This window comes from Eurytemora carolleeae, unplaced genomic scaffold, assembly GCF_000591075.1.
Source record: "Eurytemora carolleeae unplaced genomic scaffold, Eaff_2.0 scaffold1056, whole genome shotgun sequence".
NCBI lineage: Eukaryota > Metazoa > Arthropoda > Copepoda > Calanoida > Temoridae > Eurytemora > Eurytemora carolleeae.
The window spans coordinates 1-22,232 of NW_019397094.1; the positions used below are offsets into that span (position 1 = coordinate 1).

At 33.7% G+C, this 22,232-nt stretch overlaps 1 protein-coding gene across 2 annotated transcripts in view; it reads right to left on the minus strand.

The window, feature by feature from the left end:
• Nucleotides 1-4,059: 4,059 nt before the first annotated feature.
• The window catches only part of LOC111711797 (RING finger protein unkempt), a 39,794-nt gene continuing 21,621 nt past the window's right edge, over nucleotides 4,060-22,232 (minus strand). For both annotated transcript variants that reach the window (XM_023486242.1, XM_023486240.1), the window contains exons 4-19: nucleotides 20,788-20,868; nucleotides 19,308-19,475; nucleotides 18,947-19,018; nucleotides 18,731-18,823; nucleotides 16,873-16,982; nucleotides 15,225-15,322; nucleotides 14,975-15,043; nucleotides 14,695-14,827; nucleotides 13,195-13,365; nucleotides 11,075-11,229; nucleotides 10,763-10,833; nucleotides 8,665-8,803; nucleotides 6,877-6,957; nucleotides 6,079-6,195; nucleotides 5,587-5,762; nucleotides 4,060-5,398 (exon numbers count right to left, since the gene is read on the minus strand). In XM_023486242.1, coding sequence (XP_023342010.1) covers nucleotides 5,320-5,398; nucleotides 5,587-5,762; nucleotides 6,079-6,195; nucleotides 6,877-6,957; nucleotides 8,665-8,803; nucleotides 10,763-10,833; nucleotides 11,075-11,229; nucleotides 13,195-13,365; nucleotides 14,695-14,827; nucleotides 14,975-15,043; nucleotides 15,225-15,322; nucleotides 16,873-16,982; nucleotides 18,731-18,823; nucleotides 18,947-19,018; nucleotides 19,308-19,475; nucleotides 20,788-20,868 — 1,813 coding nt within the window. In that variant the 3' untranslated portion in view covers nucleotides 4,060-5,319. The remainder of the gene's footprint in view (nucleotides 5,399-5,586; nucleotides 5,763-6,078; nucleotides 6,196-6,876; nucleotides 6,958-8,664; nucleotides 8,804-10,762; nucleotides 10,834-11,074; nucleotides 11,230-13,194; nucleotides 13,366-14,694; nucleotides 14,828-14,974; nucleotides 15,044-15,224; nucleotides 15,323-16,872; nucleotides 16,983-18,730; nucleotides 18,824-18,946; nucleotides 19,019-19,307; nucleotides 19,476-20,787; nucleotides 20,869-22,232) is intronic.

Here is a 22,232-nt window from a genome sequence, read left to right on the forward strand (position 1 = left end):
ATCCAGATATCATCCAGATATCATCCAGAAATCATCCAGAAATCATCTTGGTGAAAAGTCGAGTTTTAATCCTTGTATGGCACGACTATAGCCGATTAAAATTCCACTTCTAAACTCGATTAAAACTCCACTTCTGGAAGGCAAAAGTCGAGTTTTACTCGATTTTAACTCGAGTTTTTGTTTGCTGGGGAAAGTCTAATGTTCATTGAACTAGTTTAAGTCCTAACTTAAGTTTAGAAATCGTCTTCCAATTTCAGATTTTTATGGTTATTACTGTACCAATTTTTTTTTGTCCCAATCTAATAAACAAAAATATTGGTTATAAGGTTGTTATTAAGACAATTATTTTGGATTTTTAGTGAGAATCAAAAGATTTTGAAAATTCTTCAAGAAAATGCAGTTATTTTAATTTCCGGCGACTCTCAATTTAAAAGAGGGGCATGCATGTCATCTGTACCTTTATCTGATTAAAAACATGGAAAACACAATTGAAAAATATCTATTTTTAAAGTTAATAACATAGATATCTTACTCATTCTTGTTCAGAATACGCTTCAAGAGGTATCCTCGTGAATCGTGCCACTATTGAAATTAAGATTCAATTAAAATCCGGCAAACAGTTGTAAAAGTTGTTAATTTTTAAACCAAAGAATCTTTTATATACAGTGACAACTACAAAACTCTGAAATGGGAAGATGACCTTTAGACTCAAGTTATGACTTTTACTTGTTCAATAAACATGAAACACCGCAATTATGCATTGAAAACAAACCAAATTTAAAAAGTTACTCGTAAAACTATTTGCTTTAAAACACACCTAATTATTTATTGTCGTCTTCATTTTCCAAAGTCCGGTTCTCACTGTAAAAAAACATACTTTCAGGAAATCTTTCGAGACACCCGATGGGAGAGAAGTGGATGAATATGATGTTGTGAAATCATTAGCGTCCAAGCTAACGAGCGGTCAGCTGGGCAAAATACTTTCTGACAAGGTCATTTTTTCTGTTCTGACTTGCTAATCTTTTCTCCGATAATTTTATGAAGTTTTGCTTGGAGCGTGCAACTTATTTCAAAAGATTCGATGATACGCAATGTAATGAAAATTTGTTAATCAAAATCCTTTATTTTTTTACAGTTTGTGGATCTCTGTGATGAAAAGGTGAACTTGAGAAGCTGCATCAAAACTTTAAAGGAAACTATAGTTTTAAAAATCAAATTTTTGGTGTTTTAAGTTTTTATTTACCAGAAATGAGGTTGGACTATTTTAAGATTAAGCTACATTTAAAAATTAAGCTACAGGGCGTCCCACGAAACATGACAGTTGGTGAATAGTTTAAAATGTCTTCTTCCATAATTAGTTAAGTTGTTGATTCTAAAGAGAATGTAAAAAATATTATATGGCAATCATTTTATAGTAAAATTGATTTCAAAGTAAAATAAGTTTGAGGAAAAGATGTTTTTAACAAAAAAATGCAAAAAGTCTTTAATATCCAATACAGTATATGGAAGAAGACATTCAAAACTATTCACCAACCGTCATGTTTCGTGGGACACCCTGTAGTTTAATGTGAAAAAATTACCTATTCTCATGCAGCATGAGAATAAAAAAATCAATATTAATCTTTGTATTTTTTTGATTTGATTTTATTGAACTCACGCTTTATTGCTCTTGTTTGATTTTATTGAACTCACGCTTTGTTGCTCTTGTTTGATTTTATTGAACTCACGCTTTGTTTGATTTTATTGAACTCACGCTTTGTTGCTCTTGTTTGATTTTAGTGAACTCACGCTTTGTTACTCTTGTTTGATTTTTCCTTTTTTCTGATCTTTGTGTTTTAAGATTTTCAGGTCATCATTAAAACCTAGTCTTTTTGGTTAATCCTGTACCTTGCGGAGGATCGTTGAAAAACAGCAAAATATTATTTCTCTCTGAATCCATTGATACAACATCAAATGTCGTATTCTTCACTTTCTGATAATGGAATGTTGCAGTAGATATTTAGTTGTTTAATTAAATGAATAAATGGAGCTCTTTAAAACTATTCCCGCACAGTAATGGTTAATTATTTTTTTTCGCAAATACGGAGATTTATGTTAAATAGCGTAAACCCCATTGAAACATTGTCAAGACGACATTTGATAAATTCATTCGATTTATGGCTCATTTAGGGTTTAACTGTAACAAAAAGTTTAATGATATACAATTTACAATTAGAAGGTTGCCCAACAGGAGATTTGACTGCAGAGAGGACTTTAAGTCTATATAGTTAGAGGCGAAATTTTTTAAATAAAGGAAATGGAAGAGAAAGTCCCTCAGTGGAAAGATGTCAACGACTGATTTACATCGATATCCTTAAAAGCTTTGTCTGGTCAAGTCATGAATTAGTAATTTAGTTACTTGTTTATTTAAACTGTTTATTTTCTGGTGTGCTTTCTCTCCAAAATAAAACTTGTATTTCTTGCTTCTCAGAAATAATGTAGAAATTATCAGAATATAACAATTTCAAAGGTACCGTTGAAAATGGGGCATAACTGTCTTTGAATAAAGGCAGTACCTTGAAATTAAGCTTATATATTCCCCTGAAATCCTATAGTCCCTTTTCCTATAAGTATTCCCAGAACATCCCTGATAAATCTATAGTTCTGGTTTAAAGGATAAATATGAGACCTGCGGTGAGACTATGGAACTCAAACTAAAAACTATCCAAGCTTTGGAAAGATATTTCTACTCAGGTAAAACCAGGAATAATAAAGTTGACAATAAATTTAGCAAGCAACAATCAGCTCCCCCCCCCCTCCCACGGCCACCCGTGAAAAAATAAAGTAAATAACGTTAAGGTGCATTTTGTTCTTTATTTTAACTATTTTCGTCGATCTTCTATAATTCAAAACAAAAAATGATATGATTTTTTGAACAGGAAATTCCTTGCTTTTGAGATTTTAAAGAAGGATTTTTATGACTTTCTCCAATATTATTCTTTATTCAAATAACATGCATCAAACTTCTTGAAATAAGTTATGTTCATTCGGAAATACCCGGGGTTAAATCTAATTGTCAAATTAAAATATTGCAATAAATAAAGAATATAAAGAAGTATGAATAACGTAAAAAAAATTTAATCCAAAACCGAAATAAAAATATGCTTAGTTTGTGTTGGGGCCTATGTTAGAGAACAGGGGGAAGATGGATTTAAAAAAACCTACTCTGACTGGATCAAGGTAAAAATAATTATTTGATCAACCAAGTTTGTGAATGTCGTCTTTTGTAAAGTCAAATTACTAACTTAAATTAATCCTCGTTAAGGAGAACGCGTTTATCCTTGAGATGGTTGATCACGGGATCAGATTTTGGAAAGATATGACTTTCTTCCCTCTAGCTCCTGTAGCCCCACCACCAGCTGCAGCTGTAGCAGCCCCAGTAGCTGCTTCTTCATAGAAGCAATTTACGTTACAAGAAAAGCTGCTACTTTATAATAATTAGCTGCTACCAAATTGTTCCTTAAACTGTAAAATTTTATAGACATGATTCTGTAACAGAATTTTTTTGTAACTTACTTTTAAGTTTAAATATAAAAAATAAGACCATAGAAGAATGTTATATAAAGGTTGAACAGGGTCAAACTAATCTAACGAATAAAATTGTTAAGTTAGAATGTTTTTACGGTGGCAAATGAAAACTAACAGAATAGAAAACGAAAGAACCCTAAGAAATAACGCAGGACGTTTAGAACTTTCTGAATATTTGGAAACGTCGTCGACACCAATCAAATTTTTTGTTTGGCTTTAATATGGGTTCACAAAGTTTTTAAAATCCAGCATTATCCTAAAAATCGTTCTCAATCCTGAAACTGGCAGAAATTACGTTAACCTGGAATCTGGATTGGATCCCTAGAGAAAAATATTCAGATCCTAGATTAACAAAAAAATACATGATTAAAAACCATTTATCCATCGTCTGGACAAAACTTATTAAAATATCCACGTTATTTGATTTATTCCGATAACTTACAAATTACCTTGCCTTCAAATTTCTCTCCGTGCTAACAAAATAAAAACAAGTTTTCAATTTGTGAAAATTTATTTCAAAATTTTACGTGACCAATTTTTTTCTTTATGCAAAAGTTCTAAACTAGAGATTATGACTAAATTTCTTAAAACACCTATAATTGATTTAACCTATATAATCATCACGCGCACACAAACATACCGCTAGACAAGGCTAACAATAAATCCTCAGAATCAACATTATTAAATTTTTTGTAAAAATTTGAAAAATTTTGAGGTAGAACTATTGGTTTCTACAAGGATGCCAAAAATTAAAAATCTAAATTCAAAAATTAAAAATATTTTTTGATTTGTTGGCACCCCTTTTGTTTTGTTACATGTTAAATCATTGTAAAACAATAACGATTGATATTATTAAAAAAAATGCCGAAGCTGCACTCACTATAAAAATATACATACATCTAGTAAAATTACGAGAAATATTAAAAACGAAACCCCTCCCTAGGTCAACGGCAGCCGAATATTGCAAACGAAGGCCGCCAATCTGGGAGGATGAAAAACACATGAATGTGCTTGAAGTGCGCTTTAGCAATAAATTGGAAACATGTTGTAAATCTATTTAATAAGAGCGATTTGTCGCCTGTGCGCGAATCTGAACTCTATGCTAGGCAGGTTCATTTTACTTTAACTCCATTAGCCAACTGTCTCTAAACTAGATTCGCGCATTTAATATTTTACATCTAAACTTGAATTCAGCGATTTAAAACCTAGAACTAGGGGGTGAAGAGTGCTGGAAGGTACGGTACAATACCGTAAACACTAAGGTACGGTACACTACCGTACACTACACAACGGTACGGTACAATAAAGCACAGATTTGATTTTAATGTGTTCAATTGTCAATCACTTGTATCGCTGGCAATGATGTGCTTCCGATTGATCAATTCTTGATTCTGTGATGTAAAATCAACTCGACGGATTGACAACGGGATCCAAAAAAATGGGATCAGGAAGAAAATGGATCACGATGGATTAAACTCAACCACTGGATCAAAATGAGAACAACAATGAGTAATAGAAACCAGGCGAGCAGTATTAAATTCTGTTCCATTTACAGGAATGGTTTTACTGCAGTTACAGGGGGTGCAAGTTTTTTCTCCAATTACAGGGGGAGCAGGGCTTACTGCAGTTACAGGGAGAACAGTTTTTAATGCAGTTACAGGGGGAGTATGTTTACTGCAGTTACAGTAATATTTGGAGCCATTTTTGAAGAATGGATGATCGATGTCAGGATTTCAGATGACTGCAGTCTGATTACTGTTGCATGGATGAGTAAAGAGGTTGGTGCATGTTAAGGCCCAGGGACCAATCAGGAATTACATTCTCCATAACCCTGAAATAACTAAATATTAGATTGCATGGAAGCTAATTTAAAAAAAAATCCAAAAAGGGTTTTATCAATCAATAAGAAAATGCCAAGTAATATTGTATAAATTTTATTTTTAAACTCACAAACTTAATAAAGTCGGAAATACAACTTTTTAAAGATAATTAAATAGTTGAAGAATAAATCAGTGCTACCTATTGTTTGAGAGCCATATTTGCTGCTCTGACTGCTGTCTGCTAGCTCGCTCTACCTCCGCGATATCTTTCCGTAGCTGCCACTCAATCGTCTTCAGCATCGCCGGCGGAAGGGAAGGCAGGTCGGAGATACGGCGGAGAGCATGAAGGAGGGGTCCGCCACTCAACTGTTCAATCTAAACACAAATGGTTAAAATTCGGTGAATCCAAGAAATATACAAAATTGCTTTCATAACTTCAAAAAAACTTATTAAACATACGCCAAGGATCAAACAAAGCAAAACCGATAAATAGTTTTTTTTAAAGTTAAATTATTTACTGACGTAAAAGCAAATGGACTGATTACTCGTTGAAATTCTTGATTTAGCATAACTTTTAAGGTCTACAACATCGGGTTGCTATGTTACAAGGATTACAAAATTAGAATTGAAGGGGAATGATCAATTTTGAGTATAGCAAATATAGCGACAAATATCATTTAAGTGTAATCACCTCCTTCTGCAGGGTGGAGACCTTGTTCACGGCCACATCCTTCTCTTTGATCGCCATCTCAGCCTTCTGCTTAGACATAGCAGCTTCCTTCTTCCATGCATCACAAGCTGTGCGAGCCTAGGAAAAGAGCACATTTATCTCTCTCATAATTTTGAGGGATTGTAGACTAAAGAGAGTTTCAATTAAAATTAAATTAAAAGCATTAAGTGCCCGATTCACAACACTTAAATTGAGAAAAACCGTTATTTTTTTTTAGTCTCGAGCTGAGCCTTGGTTAATCAGACATATTGAGTATGGAGGGAGACATTAAAATATATTATTTTATTGTCAGTATATTTTTTGTAAAAAGAACTTAAAATATTTTTTATTTCTTAAAATCGTTAACGAATTTTTGACGGGTTTATTAGATTACCCTTCCCCCCCCCCCCCTTCAGGATGTCTGGTGCTACGGAGTCTGTGTGCAAACATAATAATATTTGAGAGGACACACATCCACAAATATAGACCGGAGGGGGGGGGGGGGGTCAAACATGTAATATAACGATATTTGACAAGTTTGGCAACAGAAGAACAAAATAAACTTGTTTTGACAGACATGTTTAGAATTCGGAAATGTGAGATATGAAATTTATTTTTGTTTTGCTTCAAATGAGATTTCAAAGGATTTCAAAGGATTTCAAAGGATTTCAAAGGGTTTCAAAGGGTTTCAAAGGATTTCAAAGGATTTCAAAGGATTTCAAAAGCTTATTTTAAAAGTGATTAGAAAATATAAATTTTAAATTAAATCACATTTTTTACCTGGATCATGCTCTCTTCCCAGCTGCTTAATTTAGCCCTTGCTGCTCCTAGCTCCTCACGTAGACGAGCTATTTCAGCATCCTGAATTAAGATATAACTAATTGTAATAATATGGGTACAAAAGTATACTTTGCAAAATTGTAAACATACACTAAGGAATTAATAGTTTTTGATTTCAAATTTTTTAAATCCACAATTAAAATGTGATATTAAAAAAATCTTTTTCTTTCCTTAAATTATTGAGGACATAAAAACATCTTTTTTGTTCCCCCTCCCCCAGTTGAGTTCAGACTTAAAATTTACATGAAATTGTTTTTTTAAAACTTGAAACTGCCCTTACATCATGATTCAATCCAGTGCTTAGGATTCGGATCCGGATCCGTTGGATCCGCAAGATTTTAACTTCCTGGATCCGGATCCGCCAAAGTATGCGGATCCACAAATCCGGATCCAATGGGCAAAATATCAAACAAAAACTGCAAAAAACAAAGCAAATTTACTATGACATCCAAATTCAAAACAATTGAAAAAAAAGAGATCCGGATCCGCATGAAAATTAAAATGATCCTAAGAAGCACTGATTCAATCATTATTATTACACACACCTCTTGAGATTTTGTTTAAGTGAATTCTAAGCCTAAGAAAAGTTAAGTAGAAAAGACAGAAATGTGTAACCGTAGAAAACTGGAAAACTAGCAGAGCGTTAACGTTTAAGGACAGATTGCTATGAGACCACTTAATATTATTTCAGTTTGAACTATTTTCTAAGTTGGAAGGAGACGGAGGAGGGTTTGAATATTGTTTGCCTTTAGAAAGGGTTAAAGAGATAAAATGCAAAAGATGTAAAGATAGTAAGTTCAGTAGACCAAAAAATGCACAAGTCCCCCCCCCCCTCAGATAAGAATGTACAAGATTAGCCATGGATATCTAGGTAAGCTTGTTTATTTAGTTATTACGAATATTAAGACAATTTTATGTTTTATTTTGCAAAGACACCCACTAGATAAGTTATTAGTAGGAAGGGTGTGTGTTTGATAAAAAAATGACACTTTTATATTTTGAATACAAAAATCCGTGAAACATTCTTGAAGGAAAACTGAAATGAAAAATATATCGAGACTGACAGCAACTTTTAGAAATATAAACTAGCTCAAGCGGTAGCTATAGGGTAGCAAGAAAACTCCTGGGGTTTTCAAGACGAAGGTGAAATTCTGAGATTGGGGGGAATTTACAAGGAGGGAAGAGGGATAGGGTCTAGGAATAGAGGCCGACGTCTGGCCAAAGCAAAGGAAAAAACTAATATAAGAAGTGTCCGCAGACGGAAAATCTATTGAAATGGTGAAAGCTCACGAATATTCATGCTTGAGGGACATGCTGTACTATATACACGTTTATGCTGTAATTTAAAAAAAAAAGAATATTGCACAGCTGGATGGATGAGCATGGTGTTCGGTATTTTCCCAAAGACATTTTCCCAATAACGACTTCCGGAAGTGGAAATTTCCCGAGCAATGCGGCTAAGACAGACTTGGGAAGTTATTGCTTGTAAAAGTACCTAACTTTATTAGCACACCCCTTAATTCAATACAACATTACAGTGGCCCAGCAATCAACCAAAGGGTTTTATTGTGACTTTTGAATTAACGCAGCAAAACAAAAGGAAAATAGCAAAGTTTAACATGTTAGAAAACCAGCTTTACATATCTCTCATTTTTACATAAGTGAATTACAAATTTTACTTTTTTATATACTTGCGTTGACAGACAAAAATTTGTTGAACTATCTCACCTTGACAGAATTATTAGTTTGAGGTCCGAAGTCGAAGAGTCCCCCCTGGAACCCGAGAGTATTATTGAGGCCGGCCAGGTAGCCGCTATCACCGAGGTCAGATGTTCGACCAGTCAGGAGGCCGCCAAGACTGTCATTTCTAAAATATCAAGGTTTTAAATGCTTATCAGGCCATTTGCGAACAGCTATTTTTCTAATTTTTTTTAATGGCAGCTTTTAAATTTTCCCTGGGGTTCAAGTCCAATCCAATCCAATCCAATCCAATCCAATCCAATCCAATCCAATCCAATCCAATCCAATCCAATCCAATCCAATCCAATCCAATCCAAATCCACACGACCAAATTAAAGTCATGTCCCATTTCAAAATACCAAGGTTTGCTTGACAATGGTTTTAGTTTTGTAATCTGGGTATTGACCTAGTGAGTTTTTTTCGTTCTTTTTGATGCAATATGATTTGGTTTGATTTCAAGTTTGATCAATTTATTACTTAATTGACACAAATTCTAGTCTAGTCTAATCGGTGAACTAGTTTTGTCGTTAATTGGAAACAAACAAATCAGCCAAACAAGAACCCCTGCGCGCGCGCTTGAATTGTCGTCCCCGAGGTTTCCAGGCAAGATGATTATTAGGACAAGGAAGAGAATTGCAAGCGCACAAAGAGCAAGAAAACATAATGAGTTTAATTGTCCCAAATTACAAATAAAAAGAAGTTTACAATTTGAAAAAATGAGACGGTTGTAATTATGAAGATGTTCGAAGTTTCAGACGAACATGCATCAACATGTCAGAAGAAGGATTTCAGTTTTTCAAAAGTTTAAATATTCTCAATAAACATCTTAACATGAAAATATACTTGAAACATCAGAAATTTTCATAAAAATAAATTTTATATTAGAAAAATAGATTGTTTAAAGATTATAAGTATTACGAGAAAAATTCTAAAAGTGAAAATAGGAAAAAAAACTTTGTATTAGAACGGGCGAAACTTAATTAGCCGTGAAGATTCTTTAAGATAAAATTATTTACTATCGTCTACACTCTACAGTAAGTTTTAAATGAAGGGACCGGGAAGCACAATGTTAAGGGTGTTCTTAAAAAATGAAACAGTTAAAAAATTATGTAAATAGAACTGAAACACCCTGACCTCGTATAAAACAATTAACATTTTGCTTCACCCAGTAACTGTAAAAAGGGACACATACATGATAAGTGTAAAAACATAAGGACGATGGATAATTGGATATGGGGAATATACCCCCTGGAATGAAGGAAGGGAGTCAGGAGTTAGTTTATTTGTTAACGAGTTTACTTTGGCCCAGTCTTGTCAGTTTCAATCATAGTTCGGAGACTGTATACAACCTAACCATCAATACACAAGGTGTTTGACCAGTAACAATAGACCGATGGGGGGGTGGGGGACCCCTTCCTCCTACACTTTCTAGAAAAGGGGGTTACAACTAATTTTACACCCGACTGATTTCAGGATACAAAATTTGTCAAGAATTTGACATGGGGAGCTTTAATCGGTTTTCAAGGGGGATTTAATTCCATCTTGAATCTCAGGGTGTTTAATCCCCCCCCCCCATATCTAAGTATGTATTCTGTATAATCGAGACCCAGATGAAAAATGGTCTCAAACTTAATCCTTGATTAAAGTTGCATTAAGCTCTAGTATTTGAGAAGACCTCCCACCCAGGTTTTCAGGGTATTTTTCAACCGAGCGGGGAGATGGTTATTAAACCACCGAAATAATATTAAGTAAGTAGTTTAAACATTTATATCTGCCCCACAGCAATCCAGAATTATACCATATTATACCATACGAATCTCTGGAGGTAGAAATGGAATGGTGCGTAACCAGGCCTCGCTGCTCAGGCGCTTAAGTAATAAATCAAACTAGTCGGCATTTTTCACTCCCTTTAGAAAGGGTTAAAGAGATAAAATGCAAAAGATGTAAAGATAGTAAGTTCAGTAGACCAAAAAATGCACAAGTGCCCCCCCCCCCTCAGATAAGAATGTACAAGATTAGCCACTCCATAATTCAATTGCACGGGGGGGGGGGGGGGGGTTGAAGCCCCATCTAGAAACTAACTAACCTGTCTAAGAAAGAGTCTTGTCCAGGAATATTGACAGGATTAGATGGAAGAAATCCAGAGCTAACTAAACCCTAAAAAATATATTGCAGTTAATTTTCTGTTTTTAATTACCAGGAATAAACTAGTCTATGGGTAACTTAAAAGGTAAGGATTTGACACGAATTAACACTTAAATGCTAATTGGCATAAAGGGCGAAACTTTCTTGTTAATAAAACAAAGTGAACTTAAACATAGGATTTCCATTATTGCATTGTAATTGTATGCAGATGGGTGAGAAATTTCAGTAAATATTGACTAGAAATTGTTCTAACCTGAGATATAGAATTCCCAGAGCAGTTTCTAGACTTGTCTCCTCCATCCATCCCGGAGCAATTCCTGCTCTTCTCCCCTTCACTAAACCCACTGCTCTTCCTGCTCTTCCCACCTTCATATAGATCATTGATGCTCATCTCTTCAAAACCGTTTCCTGAACAAATAAAATAAATTGGTAAAACACAAACAGTCCCTTTAAATGAAGTAAAATGTTGTCATGAAGTCTTAAAATTGACAATTGACGAATAAAAAATCCAGTCCCTGAAAACACCAGTTTTAGAATGGACCATTTGAGTTGAAAAGAATAAAACTTAGATAAGCATTGTAAACACGGGACGGTGGAGTGTGAACGGATGAGGAAAAAAGCAATAATGCATTTTACAACAAGATGCAACCCCTGGTGATCCAATATGGGGGTGGGGGGAGGGGAGAGAGTTGAGGTCCAACATCAGTAAAATAGTAAATCTTAAATGTAGATTTTTTTACTGAAGTATGTTAAAACGTTGACTTTGTATCTGCGAGGAGGATAATTTACTAAAAATTTACACCCCAGCATAAACCTTACAAATTGTAGGGCATGGGCAGGTTTCAAGGGGGCTTGTTAGACCCAATAAACAATATGAGGAGGGATTNAACAATATACCAGTATTACAAGAATGATAAAAATAAATGGGGGGGGGTTGACATCTACAGGATACTAATGCTTCAATTTTATTTACAATTTGTTGTTAAACGCTATCTTTACTCGAGAATAAAAATACAGGTTTTGTTTCAATATTTGCATAATATCAGGTCATAACAAATTTGAAACTGGTTTGGGATAATTTTGAACACCCTCCGCTCTTTTTTGGGCTACTACAAGACATCTAAATTACCGTTCATCCATATATGGAGAATTTTTAGAATCTCAACTCTAAAAAAATATCAGGGGGTTTGAGCAGAATAAGTTTAAGGAGGGGGGAGGGGGATATATTGGAAAATAAAATGAAACTCCAAAATCATTTATCCTAAGGGTCCGGGATCTATTCACTACATAGAGAAATTTAATTCCCTTAAATTCCAGATTTTATGACCAACCTATACTGGAGGGAGACTGCAGGGAGTGTAATAAATTGAGCAAATTTTAATGGTTTGAAACTTCAGGACACCAATTTAAAATGGTTTAATTATAGACTTAAATTGTTAGGAAGAAGCAGGGNCCGCCATTTAAAAAAAATCTTTTAATTGTTCAATCTCCAATTTAGGCGTTAAAAAAATATAAAGTTTTCGTTTTTTGTAGTACTGGGTTAATGTTCTAGAGCTAGTAGTATACGCCCCCCCATGTTAATATTTTTGCAAGCCCTGGCGTGTCGTGCAGTGCGAAAACAAAATTTGCAAAATTCATTATTTCCTCTGTAAAATTACCCCTCTAACCCCCATCTTTAATACAAAAGAACTGAGAGCTTTTTCAACTCAAATAATTGAAAATTGAACCAATTTTACGATTTGGTTGTGAAATAATACCAGACATATAACCAAGGACGTAGGGAGGGAGGATAGGGGCGGTGGTGGTAAAAGTTTGTCGTTTTTATTTAAAATATGTAAACTTCAACACTTCCTAGATTGTCTCAAAGTTAAAATAAAGAATAAGTTGGAAGACGGGGCAAGAATTCAATAAAAAACCTCGAATAAAACTTCTATTTGTTTTCAGGCTCAAGCTATAATCGAATTCCGAACTCAGCCAATATTTGAATACGGAAGAAATCAAGTTTTAGAAATACTTTGGCCCGATTAACCAAATTTACATAAATTTTCTTATTATAGCTTTTGAAATAAATTCATATTAAAGCGACTGTAGTCGCAATTTGAAGCGACTCTCCCCTTTTGTAGAACAGTATGTCAGATTCACCACGGTACATTTTAAAGCTTTGTCTGATTTGCATAAGATTTTTAAATCATATTTTTCTACAAGAAAATATGTTTTTGAAGGTAGAAAAACGACAATATTTTTCCCAGTATTAAGATAATGGTTCTAAGATAACCTCTGTGAATCGGACATGCCCCTCTATCAATGAAAGGTAACTTAACATTACAACGATAGTCCCTTTAGAATAAAAAACATTGCTGGACACTCACTCACCTACAGATTCCATTTGGTTTGAAGTTGAGAATAAACTGGACCCGATATTTGAGAGAGAATTATTAATTGTAGAAACAAGATTTGAACCAGAACTCATCGATAAACCCATCTCAACCAGTAGGCTAGCGCGCCGGGCAGATTTCTCTCCAGGTCCCAGGCTAGGGTCATTTTCTAGAAAATACTAGGTTATAGGTACTGTCGACGTAAAAAAAAAGAATGATGACCGATTATCAACGGTGCCTTTTAATAGACACATTAGGAAGATTTCGTCGTTTTTACTCTCTCTATAAACATAAAATTTCTTATTTTTCTTTTACGGCATAGATCCGTAAGCTACTTCGGAAAACCGCAATATTAAATAGAAGGTGAATTGACATTGAATTAATTGTTTTAGAAGGGGTCTTTGATTCAAATTTGTTTTCTGTGTGAATCATCACAATATTTTTGACTCAATGAAGATGAAATGTTGGATTTTTTGTGCAAGCTTCCAAATTGAATTACCGAATACACCTTCAGTAAAGTTTTAAATATAGGGGAGAGGAGAAGGGTAATTTTCTCCCGTCATGCACATAACTTCTCCTTCATGATTTAGAGTTTTACTTTGACAAAAGTCATTTAACACCGTTTTCCTGGAATTATAAAATCGGGACAAAATTTAGTTTTCAACACCAGTTTGGTTTTATTGAGAAATGATTCAACTAATTTTAACAGGGTCGTAAATGGGGTAGATGGAGGCTATTGATTTCTCATAAATACATAAACAATATACCAGTATTACAAGAATGATAAAAATAAATGGACATAAAATATCCCCGGATCTCATAAAATATTGAATGTACATTGTGTGTCAAATATTGCAGATAAAATAATTTTAAAATAACCTGAAGTGGGTTTATGAAATATTTGAAAATATAATTCACAAGTTCTATGATAATTATCAGTTATTAACCTCTGAAATCCTTTGACAGGGCGATATTATGATGGATTACAAAAATAATAATAATACTTAATTGTTTTAATTTCACGGTTGAGTATCTTATTCTTATATAGTCGTACTTTGATTGCAATATTTATAATAATAAAAATATCTTATTCCATTCACACCAAATGCACTTATAAAAACTCACTTACCGTAGTGTACAATAGTAATTAAATGTACTGTTAATGTACATTTCACATTTGGTATTATATTACAAAAGGAAGTTACGGTCCCATCCAATTTAAAACCAAATTAACGTAGACATATTTAGTTGTTTTATCCAAATCCATTGTCCTCGCCAATCCAAAACCTCAATCAATCATAATAAAAGTAAGAAAAATACAAATTATGTGTTTGCAAAAAGTCCGACAATGATAAACATACCAATTACACCAGGTTTAAACATACCTAAGGAATACATATCATTTCCTATTTACTAGAGACCGGTAAAACCACAGCAAGAAAAATGCACTGAACGTGGAAAAGTTCGTAAAAAACTGAAAAAAAAATCCGCAACTCACCAATATATTGAAGTTGATTTCTAAGCCTTGAAGCGTCCCCTGAGGGTGTCCTGATCTTGTAGGTGGGAGAGGGGGGCATTTTATACGTTGGGGAGGTGGGGATAGAACAACTCCCGTTAATACTGTCACCGTTCTAAAAAGAAAAATTGTTTTTATTTTTTACAATAATTAATTTACCCTAAATTGATGTTCAGAACTAAACTAATTTCACGAGTAATATTTATATAATAAGTCCCAACTTTAGATGATTAAAAGTAAAAGTTTCTAATTGTTTTCTTACAATATTCTGTAGATTCTTGAGGTGGGAGCCAGGTGCCCGGGATTTCTCCCCCCAGGGATATTCTCCGATCTAAAAAAGTTTGTTTTAAAAACATTCCAACCTAAAATGGAAATGTCTACACTTTAGTGTACTACATTCTTTCTCCCAAAACAAACAATTTCGAGTGCAACTATTGATAAACTAACATGATGAGGAAAAGGTTGAATATCTTTTTTTTTAAAGAATTATCATTTCTAACTTTTATTTTTACCTCTCCACTGTTACTACTCCTGTCTGATGAAGAGTCTGAATGATCTAATGGATGGAAATCCATAAAGTTTCCACCAGCTCCATGATCCAATGTCTCCTCTGCGAAATAATAAAATTCGGTTAAAAACCATCGTTGAATATTAAAAACCATCATTGAATAGTTAACGTTAATCTAAGAAAAAGAACATTTTATTAAATGTGAGGGGGGGGGGAGGGGGGGGAGAGAGAATATCTTTTAATTCTCTCTTTAGAACAATGTTGGGGGCCTTTAAAAGTTTTTAAACGTTGCCCGGGGATTGTTTATAGAACGGGCAAACGGTTTCATTTGTTTATTTTATCCAGGTCTGGCTCCGGGCAATTATATCTGATTTAATGGATTAGTTTTTCTACCAGATTCGGGCTAGAAAATAAACAACCTTTATAGTGGATAATGAAGCAGATCTTTTTAACCTAGTTAACCCTCAGACTTCAAGAACATAACAATTAAAAAAATAATCTTTAAATATCTATTGTTATGGGTATTATTAAGTGCGAAAAAGTTCTTGCCGGGATTTTTATTTTTTTTCTAGTTGGTTTAAGATAAAAATTATTCCGAACGTAGTGAGCAAAAACTTTTTAGCACGCATGATACCCATTTAAATAACATATATAGTTTTTTTTTCAGTTTTACTCAAATTATTTAAAAGCACGTCGATAAAGTTACTAAATCACCCTGTTGTAGGGCGATTAAGTAACTTTATCACCCTACAATGAGACAAATTAGGTATGAAATTTGAATAGCAGGGTGAAAAAATACTTTTTCGCCCTGCTGTAGGGCGATAAAGTCACTTAATCACCATACAACGGAAAATATTAGGTGTGATAAATTCTATCAAAATTGAATAAAAATTTGTTGGCATTAAAAATAAGATAAGATAGTTTAAGAATATTTCTTTATACAAAAACTATGGTTCGATTTTTGACCTCGATTTTGTTGACATTAAACATTTGAAAATTGCAACAACCATTTCTGATCAAAATTAGTAAACAATTTCTTGTAAATTCCAAACTGCAAGTTGTCCGTAAGTGGTTGCAATAAATGTACGGCTGTACTGGACTTAGGGCAATTTTCATGCTTAAGGTTGTAAAATTTTTAATGGTTCCTTCAATAAAGGGCATTCGTACATGCATACTGCATACATAAATTCATTAGAGGAACTAGAGCAGAAAAATACCGATTATCCATCTAGAAATTTAGTAAAACCGTCTTTATAATAATGCCGATTATACATCTAGAAATTTAGGAAAACGTCTTAGTAATAATGCCAATTATCCATGTAGAAATTTAGGAAAACCGTCTTAGTAGTAATGCCGATTATCCATCTAGAAAATCATGAATATTTAGTAAAACCGTCATTGTAATCCTACATTTTAAGATGATGGGAATGCACAGTTCAACGGACCCCTTTAAATGTCGTGGTTGTTCCAGCTTCAATTCTTATAATTAAAAATTGAAGTCTATTTAAGAAAAAAACTTGAATATATAATATTTAAAGTAAAAAACATGGAGATCTCATTATCATCCTTGACTAAGCTTTAAGAGAACCGTTCTGAGTGGCGGATCTACAGTCGCTTTCACTTAAATATTAAGTATTTCTAAGCAAACTTACGTTCAATATGGGCGAATGCACAGAAGGCGCCCCTTGGGCAGTAGCTGGTGTTCTGAATGTCATTGCATTTTGTAGATTTATAGATCTCAGGGTGAAACTGCTGCTCGGTCCTGACAAAGATTTTTAAAATTTAAAAAAAGTGTTTTCAAAACAAAATTAACTGATATTAAACGAATCAGTTCAGTAGACCTAAAGGATCCATTACTGAATTGAAAATTAAAATAAAATGAATCGAGAAAAAAATTAAGACAAAAAAATGAATAGTTGCGCAAATAAAAAAATGTAGTTTTCAAATGTTTAGTAATGGATTAATTATGAATGGATCACTGATAATGGATGGACACATGATGAATGGATTAATGAATAGACAAGCTAATTAACTGAAAAGATAGCTAACTAAACACATTCATCATATCTCCAAACTCGAAGGAAAAGAATATTTAAGACTCTCATGATTAGAGTCTTTTAAATAAAGATGGATGGAGAAAAAATAAAATTAGATTGGGCAACACTGATATCTATCAAACACCGTGACAAACGGCATCAAGCGTATCCAACAGTCACAATTCTTATAGAAGCAGAGATTTCAAGAAAACATGTATTTTAATACCCCACCCCCCTCTCATCAAAAACATTAAACCACATCCGTTTATATTAACTAAGGGTGAAATTACTTCATAGAAAATGTCGATTCTTTTTGCACCAGGAAAAAATAGCAAATAAGCAACATTAAAAAACCCCAAACTCATTCAGTAATTAACGATTCAAAAAATCAGTTATCATATGGAAAGGTCGATTTCTTATTTTTCAAAACATATTGATATGGGTAACAAAAATGTGTTTAAAGTTAGTTGTTTTTAAAATGTATCAAAGAAAACTAAAGAACTGGACCAAGGTGGATTTAAGAATTTTCATTAAAAACGGCTACATAGATTCGACCTTATATTTACAGATAAAAAAAAACATATAATACAAATTTCGAAATCAAAAAGGGGTCGAGCGTTTTGACAATTTTCGATCAACTTAGCTTTTAAAAAAAATTGAAGACTTGATGCAGTTAAAGATGGAATGGGATGGGGGGGAGGGGTGATATATGACTATGTAATGATAACCTTGTATTACACATTAGAATGTTAATGATACGCCCTGTATCCGGTAATTGCCGGGTTGACTGTATATTACGAGGGTAATCACCGCAAAATAATATTTTATATCACAACAATACTCTAGTATACAATTGGACTGTAATTTTCAATACAATTCAATAATATATTGCTTCATGTCATAAATATATAAAAACTTAAATTTATATATATTCATGAGAAATTTATCCTGCATCATATTCCGCAAGTTTAACTATCGATGACTCATCTATGGATTTACACGTAACCGTATATTTTTGCAACACGGTAAGGCAGTTAGGTATTAATAAAGACAACCACAGAAACCGAGACAGACTGCCTTGGGAGTTAAATATTGCAGTTTTATGAAGGGCAGACGCAACTTATAAAACAGATAAAATTTCAGCACAGAAAATATTCCAGAATCGACAAAAACGAGAATTATAATATTGCAGAAAATATTCCAGAATCAACAAAAACGAGAATTATAATATTGAAGAAAATAGCCACGTTAGAAAAAGCCGAAAGAAAAAACGAAGATTGATAATTTCACATTCAAAAAAATATTTCAAGAAATCGGACATTTTCAGGAGTTTAAACATATTATTTAAGTATAGATAGCAAACATAAAAGCGCAGAAACCCGAAAGTACAACATGTGCATAAATGAGCAATAATGAGCATAAATAAGCATAAACGAGCAATAATTAGAATAAATGAGCAATAATAAAATATTACCTGGTATGGCAGTATTGGCAGTTGTCTCCGCTATCACAGTTGACCGGGTCCCCCCATTCATCAGCTGTTTTTACGCTAGGGCAAGGGGTTGACCTGAATAGAAAAATCCATTTAGGCGCGCCAGGTCAAATGGCAATAAATATTCAAGGTTCCTCCAAACGTTAAATTATTTATTTTTTCAAACATAGATTTATATTTTCTTGAATTATTTCTCACCTATACTTGTACTTTTTTGGGCTCCTCCTTCGATCCTTATTATTATGGTACTGCGGGCATGCATAACCTTGCCTGAAAAAGAGATGAATAAATAAAAAAAATCTGATAAAAAAATAAATCCTTTGGCGGCGGAGAAAATTAATGTTCCGTGAAAAACTGCTGACATTGATAGAGTTCTAATAAGTTTCATGGCAAAATCTCCAAGAATCACAGAGAGTTAAATGAAAGAAAATCGGAAGGGAAGGGGGGTAGCCCTAAGAGAATCCCAGGATTTGATTAAAAAAGGATTTTTAAAAATAAGAAATTTTCTCAAAAACCGCTTTAATTTGTCTAGTGTCTTCCCGGGGGGGGGGTATCTTACCGGCAGAGCCTGGGAGGTTTCTTGCATGGTTCGGTTTTGTAGTTGGTTAGAACGTAGGGTGTGTCTAACCATTTAGGATCATCGTTGAGTAGAGATCTCTCCTTATCTAAACTGTTTGGACCTGTTCGGTTGTCTTCTACTTCACCATTTTCTATAGCCTGCATCTCCCTGAGTAAACAAATAGTATTTTTAAAAATGGAAATTTAAAAAAAACTGGAAAATGCAAGATTAGGAAAGAAAATGATAAAAATAAACAAATGCTATGAAGGAAAAAAAGAATTAAAAAGAAACGAAGAAAGAGAAATAAAGTGTCGGGGGGGGGGGGGATCAAGTGCATTGTGTTGTATAAGATAATGAGAGTAGTGTTTGTATGTTTAATATGCTTATCTAGTTATCTAGTTAAACCTTTACAAATATAGATAAGAAAAGTGAATATACTTCATGTATTAAATATAATTATATTCTACTATATTTTGGACACTAACAGTCTATGTACAATGTACGTACATTCTACAAGTCTTAATGTATGTGCAATGTACAATAGTGTACAATCTAGATGTCTATTCATCTATTCATCTATTCAGAATTAAATTTTGAGGTAAGGTGGTGAAATCCAGTTTAGAAAATCGATGTTATAAATGATTTATTCATTTATTTATTGTCTATAGATAGAAATACTGTCTGATCTCAAGAGAGAGGGGAGGGACCCCCCCAGCGGCGGTGAACTGTCGGTAGAAACTTTAACAAATAAATCTTCAACTTTATGGTCAGAAAAAGAAGGAGGTTTTTTTCAACGTTTTTTCTTATGAAGGTCCTTTTGCAAACGACTCATAAGACGGAAGGATTTTCACCCAAAAGATAAGTGATTTAGATTTTAAAAAATTTTTAAACTGCATTCCTTTTTTTCCCAACCCAGAAATTCGTTGTGAAAACTAACCAGTTGCATTGAAAACTGGGCTACCCACTACCCAGTCAAATTCTTTAAATTTTAACAAAAAGTTTGAAATTTTTCACATTTTTCCTTGAAATTTTTTAAAAGTGACAGGCGACAGCACCAGCGATTTTTCAACATTTGAACAGTTGACACCGTTAAATCATCTGGGGAGGAGGGGGGGGCCTAGTGAAAAGTAGGAGGGGGTATTAGAGAGTAGGATAGGTAGGGTGTGGAGTATTATCAGTGTGAGTCTCAATTTATATCACCATTAAAGTGAGATCTGTTAAAATTCATCATTAAGGATATATCCAATATACACTATACAATCTACAGTTTATATAATACATTCTACATTTTATATTAGACAATACATTCTACAGTTTAAATAAAACATTATACATTTTACAGTAGACAATACATTCTACACTTCTTGTTATACATTCGACAGTTTCTAATATGTCCATTCTACGCTTTATATTCTACATTTCACTTTGACCTTATACATTCTACACTTCAATTATTAATTAATTCAAATTTAAAGCTTACTTAATATCGTAAACGGGAGGTCTGAGATCATTTGCACCATGAGCGAAGGCGCAGTGAGGACCATTCTTTACACAGAAACCCCTAAACATATTCATATTATATTCATACATTTAGAAACCATAGGTAATATATTAGCCCTGTAAAAACCCCTAATGTAGAATATAAATTGCAGGAGGTGTNAGGTTGGGCCCTCAAACCTAGTAATTACCATCGTCATGATGTCGATAATAGCCTATTTCGAGCCAAAATAGGCTTTTTTTCGGCCATAATTTGGAAAACACCCGCAGTGCTACCTAATGTCTTAAAAACATATCCCTACCACTCCCCCTTGCATTCTCAACAAGGGGGATGATTCCCCCCCCCCACCCCCATTTTCACCTTGCAAGGCGTGAAATTTTTCCACTGTGTACGGTCGCTTCATGACTAGAATGATTGCAACAAAAGAATATTTTAAATTTTGAATACTAATAATTTTTAATTGTGGTTTCTCTACTGTGAATTGCGCATTTCTATTGCAGGAAAACACATAAGAATTATCAGAAACAAGTTCAAACCTTTAACATTAAGACTTTTGTTTTAAAATGCTAGAGATTTATTATCAATATGCCAATCTACTGTAAAGTTGTATCCCCCCCCCCTCCCCGCCTTCTTAGCTCCTAAATCTTTTTTGTCCAAAGTGTAATTAAAGTTATTAGAGACCTTGTTTCCAAAACAAAGAAACAGACTTAAAATATACAGAATTAATGACACGCGAGGATGGAGAATTATTTATCACAACGAATATAGTAATATAAATTAAAAACACAAAATACAAGACGAATGCAACAAGGCTCAAATAAAAAATCCACGAAAATTAAGATTAGAAAAAGGAAAACAAACTGGAAAGTAAATCCATCGTTGTCAGTGCCTTTAAACTGCTTGAGTCTGTAGTAAGTAGTACTGAGCCTTGTCTGCTCTAATTGTTCAAATTAGTTAAAATTGTAGATGATGTTCTTTGTACAACATCTGAAAAGATATCAGATCAAATAAGGGCATGACAGGAAGACAGGGAAAGAAAGGGATAAATGGAGGGAGAGGGGGGGGGGGGAATTAAAATAGACCAATTGTTAAATTATTCTATCTTTATCATCTGAAATGACTAGCATTGTCGGCAAAGACAAATAAAAAAGGTTTTCAACGTTTTGAGGTAAGGCGTGGTACTTGTCTATTCCTGTCCAGGTTGGAAGGCGTGTCTACTGTCTAAAAATGACGCAAGACCCCGGTCAGTTTTATGATAAATCTCAACCCAATATTTCATTCTTTCCCCCAACTTTTTATGAGACGCTGATCTTAATCAGTCAGTCAGGCAAAATTTTTATGGAACAAATATTTTCATTCTCATTTTTCACGTCAATTATTCTCAGGTATCTAGTCATAGTTTTCATCAGGGGGATTCAACTAGTGTT